The sequence below is a fragment of the Solanum pennellii genome, chromosome 6 (assembly GCF_001406875.1).
Source record: "Solanum pennellii chromosome 6, SPENNV200".
In the NCBI taxonomy this organism is placed as follows: domain Eukaryota; kingdom Viridiplantae; phylum Streptophyta; class Magnoliopsida; order Solanales; family Solanaceae; genus Solanum; species Solanum pennellii.
The window spans coordinates 10,785,211-10,791,082 of record NC_028642.1 but is presented as its reverse complement, the minus strand read 5'-3'; the positions used below and the strand labels follow the sequence as shown (position 1 = coordinate 10,791,082).

Sequence of the window (5,872 nt, the reverse complement as noted above, 5' to 3'; positions counted from 1 at the left end):
GTAAGAAATTATATATATCTAAACAATATAAAAAATGAAATATAATTATGTGAATATAGTATGATACTTTTGCAAATTAAATAGTATGATACTTATACAGAATGTATCATTGCTAATTAAATAGTATGATACTTATACAAAATGTATCATGATGTTATAATATAGTTATGACTGATACATATTTCATAAATAGTTTAATATTTTACCTCATCACACCAACACTTGTTTGGCTGTGACATGGCATAAAACAAATTCTTGTTCATTGGAAAAGCAACAACAAAGTCCATCATCGTAAATCCAAAAGAAGAAGATCTTGATCTGTATTTACCGTCCGATGGGTTCCTGCGTATATGATACATAAGTTTTCAATGTATGTACATGATACATAACACTCACTTATTTACAGTTTTTATATAACAAAGTATCATGAATTAGTTGTATATAAAATGATTACGCCTAAACTGAGAAAAAAAATGTACAAAACTTACTTATTGTTATGATTTTTTAGAAGCCCCCTCAACAACCAATTCATGTTATCCTCAATAAGTTTCGGTGAAACTTTATCTGCAATGCCACATCCTTCGAACGGGAAATGGAGTCGAGCCATATCCTTCAATTTCTCTTTTCCCTTCTCGCTTGACCCAAAAGAAGTACAATATGGAGATTGAATCCTTCTCGAAGGCATTCTATTTCTATGCGCAGGAGTGACTGCATCAGTTTTAACAGCAATCTCCGTTATTGGAATATCAGTGGGTAATTGACTGTCGGTCAACAAGTACTGGCTGCTAGTTATATTCTGCGGATCGTAAGAATATAATGGTCTAGCATTGGTAGCATCTTTACCCAAATCTTTGATAAGCGCATCTATTGCTGCTTGAGTTGATGGCGATATTGTTGTTGAAGTTGAAGAATCCTGTATAATATGATGTAATGATTTTTAAAATAAATATGTGTGTAATGAAATTGTGTGTCATAAATCAAAATTGAAAAATGTACCAATGAATCCGTTGTTGTTTTTTCGGGCAATACATGAGGGATGTTGTGCTGAACATTGTCATCAACGGCTTGGTCCATGATATGTTCATTTAAATCTTGGTGCGACTGATGTGCGTCACCATCCTGAATATGCAGTTTTGAAATAAAAATTGTTAATATAATTTGTGCTGATACGTAACATTGATTACAATCACATGATACATAGTATTGAGTAAATATGCATGATACATGACAGAATATAAAATGAGAAAAACAAGTGATCATGATACAAAGCATTGACTATATGTGTATGATACACAACATACCCAATGTATCATAAACATTACCTTTGGATTATCACTGACTATTTGTTCACCCTCATTTACGGAAACACCAACACCATCCACATCGACATCCCCTGCATCGTCGACGATATGATGCTCACCATTTTTACCAGAAAAACCACCACCATCCTCAGCTACACCACCCATATCATCGAGATCAACTGGTATTTGCTGAGATGTTTGTTTGTCAGACTGAAATGTGCTTGTATCAGCCTGAAAATTGATGTTCTCTTTGCTAATAGATTGCATCAGCTGGGAGTGATTTGCTTTTATCAAAATAATCAGTTCCTCAAATTTCTTGTCAACCTAAAAATTGTAGATACATTTAGGATAAATAAAAGTTTGTTTAAAAATAACAAAATAATTTACTTACGTAAGTTTTCAAATGTCCTTTCAACTCTTCAATATGAGGAATTATATTGTTGACATTCTGTGAATCTGCATATCCATGAACATCAGCAGCCGGGTTCTGAGAAACGTCTGGAACAGAACCATGTACATCAGCAGCCGATTTCGGTGACACTTGTGGAACAGAACCATGTACATCATCAGCATTCGAATGTTGAGGCAGACTTGACATGGAAACATGTACATCATCATCCGGTGTCGGAGACACATTTGATTGATCAGGCTGGTTCTGTTCTGACACCTTCTTTTTTTGAATAATCGATTTTTTTCTTCTTTTTGGCGGTGGTGGAGGAGATGTATCAGACACTCTAGAATATGTCCTCAATAACTGTTCGGGCGGTTTTGTGGAGAAATTATCTAAATCATCTTCCTCGTTTGGTTGTACTAATGGTATTGATGTAGAATGAGCATGTTCAACTTGAGCAATATCAAAAGCTTCAATTTCCTCTGCTGTTGGGACAATGTTTGAACATGCATTCTGAATGTATCACAAACACATAAGATAATTTAACTGTTAGATACAGTAATATTTCATAATGTATCACAAAGACATAAATAACGATATTCCATATACAAAAATAAAATTTTACCTCTTGGAAAATGGTAGACATAAGCATTTCAAACTTTGCCTTTTCAGACACAACTCTCCAATTGCATATTCTTGGGATGACATTGCGTTCTCTCACAGCTATTTCTGAATTTAAATTGGATGCACATTCGTATATCCAAACATTTAGTGCATATGGCATCCCATATAATCGTTCCAACTTTTTACTAACGTCAAAATCCTGTCTAAGTGAACCAATTAGTTTGGAAAATGATAGCTGACCCCAAGGAAAATGTTGATATCTACCATCTTCAACCATTAGAAAGTCGACAATAGATATCGCTGTATTATCAAGAGTAGCTAATACAAATGTATGAATAAAGAACAGTATAGACATTTGGAGTGCATCCTGATTGCTCTCCCAATTACCCATCTTAAACCTTTGAACTAGTTGATGCTTTGTAACACTATTGACTGCACCAGGGAAATACTTTTTAAAAAGCATACAATTAGTTTGTTCTGGGTATTTGAAATCATTGGTATTTCCTCTGACCTTAAGTCCTGTTAATAATGCAAATTCATCTATACCAAATTTCAGGACACACCCGTTGGAATGTCTAATATGCAACACATTAGGGTTGCTTTGTTCCAATTCTAAAAGCAATAAGCACTTAGTTATTTGGCCCTGAAAATTACATTTAGAAATGTCTAAAAAGGGTCCAAAAATTGTATCCTTAAACATTTGGATAACATTGTCCCCTATGTATTTTTCAAAGTCCTTTAGGAAATTGTTGTTAAAATTGACAGCAAACCTTATGGGATGTGTTGGTATCTTTTTAATCTTGTACTTCAGTGGCTGCAATTTGAAAATAAAACCGCAAATTAAAACGATATAGAAATATAACTACTAAATAAAACAACTAATAACTTACTGATACATGGTTTCAGTTTTCAGAATTTCATACTACATGAAAAACATGTGATACATGTCTATAACATGTATCAGTGAATTAAATAAAACATTATAACATGTGATACATGTCTAATACATGTATCATAAACAGCGACTAAGCAACATACACAAAGAATCTATATGTATCATCAACTATATCTGATGAAGCATTTATTAAACTTAATGAATGATACATTATAACAAGTTTCAAAACATGTATGAGTAAATCAACTAAACAACTAATAACTTACTGATACATGATATCATACAGGAATTCATACTACATGCAGAACATGTGATACATAGCTACTACATGTATCATTACATTGACTAAACAATGTACACACAGATTCAACATGTATCATCAAGCACATATTATACTTTACTACAATTATTGAATGATACATTATAATAATTTTCAAAAACCTAATGATACATATAAAATATTATGAAACACAACAAATTCACGTATCAGTTGACCATCTAAAACACTATACACCCTTTTTAAAATGTATCAGCAAGCACACTTGATTCCTTAAAAATTTTACTAATTTAAACAACACCATTTTTAAGTACCAAAATACTAACCCGAGACAATGTAGGCCTAACAACAGTGTTTGCTGCTTCTTTTTTCCTTTTTTGTTGTATTTTTACAACCTTTGATGTTTCGCCATGGTCTTTGTTTGAATCCTTTTGAAGATTCATAGGATCATGCAAAGACTTTTTCCTATTTTCTTTCCAATTATCATCATCGGAATCATATATCCTTCTATTAATTGACGGATCCATTACTATGAAGTAATAGAACAATTAACAAAAACGAAAAAGAGAAGAATATACGAATTGATGATGGATTAACTATAAAAAGGGTCTGGGTTCTTACGATTCAATATTAGGAAGAAATAGTCGAATATGGATTAAGAATAAAAAGAAGAAAATAGAAAAATCTGCTGGGTTGAGAAGATTCAAAGTTATGAAGAAATAGTGGGATGAAGACGATTAAGGAAAAAAAAAGAAGTGAAAGGTGACTTTGGTAAGAACAAAACGGTAGAATGCAGTGGAAGTTACCCTGCTTCTATATTTTTTGAATTTTGAAATTCAAAATTTCAAAATTTGTTCTTTTATTTAAATTTAATTAAATTTAATAATTCAAAATTAAAAAGCTGATTAAAAGGTTGAGTGTTTAAATGGATAAAATTTAAAATTCAAAAACTGATTTAAGAGGTTGAGTGTTTTAATGGAGAAAAAATAGGCATTAAAATTGGTAAATGTGTATTATAGGAGAGAGAGTGTAATGTATCTAAAAACTTACACTAAAATAAAAAAAAGGGAATTATGTAATATTTAAAAAAAGTAGGGAAAATTAGAGAATATAAAAATTATAGTTGTGTATTTAAGTTATTTTTCCTTTTGAATTTCAGCGGCCCAAGTTTAATTTTCAGCAACCCCATACTTCTCCAGAAACCAGTAACCCATTTCCCTCCCCATTCCAATTTATCACCAGCCCACCACTTTTACCCTTACCCGCCCTGTACGCGTACAACAAAGACAACATCTTTGTTGTCGTCTCCTCCCAACGTCTCTTTCAATCCGTACTATCGCAGAAGCACGCGGAAGCACCCCTATCAGCGCGAGATTGAGTCACGTTGCTCGTCAAGAACCATGGAACCAATTTGGGCCGTCAATTCGCCCTTTCCTCTTTTGGAATAGGTTGAAACTTAAGAAAAAAGGTGTTTCCCTTTAGTGGTGAGTTTTGAATTTTAAAATTTGAAATGGGCCCTTGTTTATTCCAATTCTACCCTCATCTTTTCCTCTCAATCTCTGCCCTAGTTTCATTCTCAAATGCTGCCCTCTGATTCATTCTTAAGGAAGGGGGAAATTGGAGGATTTTCGGGAGAAAAGGGGAGGAAAAAATATTGAGAGTTGGGAAAAGTCGGCAAGAACTTACTAAGGGAAACCACTAGGCTGAAGTAGTCATATAGGAAATACAAGAAAATACACCTTAAATACATACATTTTTATGTTATTTGGTTGCTGGGATCTTCTACGATTTAAGGTTAGTGGTGAAGTGTTACTCCAAGCTCAAGCGCTGTCAAGTTTCGCTGCCCTGAGAAAAGTATCATCGCTTTCTTCTGTATTTCGTTTCAATGTAGCATATTGTGTGCATTCTATATTTGTGTTTTCCTATGAGTTTTCGAAGAGTAAGTTTGAATTCTAAATTCGGTAAAGTTTTGCTTTGATTAAGGTTGGCTATGTTGTTCTGTCTCCTTTACTGTTTCTTTATGTTCCTAGCTTCTTTTTTTTAGTCAAGTTATCGAGTGTTCTATTTCGTTTTACTACATTTTTTTGTTATCGCCGTGAACATGTAGTATTGCCTTATATTCGATGCCATACCCTTCATCCTTTCAACTCAAGTTGAGTGAATAAACTAAGGCGTCAATATTTCAAGTTTATATATCATATTTGTTGTTGTTTTGATTTCTTGCATCGTATTCGTGACTGCTCTTTTTGATCCTTTACTCTGCTGTTTTGTTGAGTCTGTTTCGAAGTGTTAGCTTTGTTTTTTTTCAGATTAAACATGCTTTATTTCTAGTTTTTCTCTTCAAGTCTGTTATCTACTACTCCATGTTAATATCCTAAAGTGTT

The 5,872-nt window shown here is 33.1% G+C and overlaps 2 protein-coding genes across 3 annotated transcripts in view; one reads left to right on the top strand and one right to left on the bottom strand.

Annotated features, from left to right (window-relative positions):
* Window positions 1-708, top strand: part of LOC114077599 — a 6,323-nt gene extending 5,615 nt beyond the window's left edge. The window contains exon 4 of the mRNA XM_027917906.1: window positions 703-708. Within this exon, the coding sequence (XP_027773707.1) occupies window positions 703-708 (6 nt within the window). The remainder of the gene's footprint in view (window positions 1-702) is intronic.
* Window positions 709-738: 30 nt separating this feature from the next.
* Window positions 739-4,358, bottom strand: LOC107022107. 2 transcript variants are annotated; one of them, XM_027917619.1, is made up of 4 exons: window positions 2,318-3,080; window positions 1,693-2,205; window positions 1,323-1,625; window positions 739-1,119 (listed from the first exon to the last, which is right to left on the bottom strand). In XM_027917619.1, the coding sequence occupies exons 1-4, from the start codon at window positions 3,014-3,016 to the stop codon at window positions 865-867; spliced, it is 1,770 nt and encodes a 589-aa protein (XP_027773420.1). In that variant the 5' UTR covers window positions 3,017-3,080; the 3' UTR covers window positions 739-864. The 2 variants fall into 2 exon arrangements, with proteins under 2 accessions (XP_027773420.1, XP_027773421.1); XM_027917620.1 differs by lacking the exons at window positions 739-1,119; window positions 1,323-1,625 and adding an exon at window positions 3,815-4,358 and having other exon boundaries at window positions 1,666-2,205; window positions 2,318-3,130.
* Window positions 4,359-5,872: the final 1,514 nt, after the last annotated feature.

Excerpts from the sequence above, each read along its gene's own strand:
- LOC107022107 (XM_027917619.1), bottom strand. The coding sequence starts at position 3,016 with ATGTTTAAGGATACAATTTTTGGACCCTTTTTAGACATTTCTAAATGT. Across the intron at positions 2,206-2,317 it reads TGTCTACCATTTTCCAAGAG|AATGCATGTTCAAACATTGT; the intron begins GTAAAATTTTAT and ends TGATACATTCAG. Across the intron at positions 1,626-1,692 it reads AAGGACATTTGAAAACTTAC|GTTGACAAGAAATTTGAGGA; the intron begins GTAAGTAAATTA and ends TACAATTTTTAG.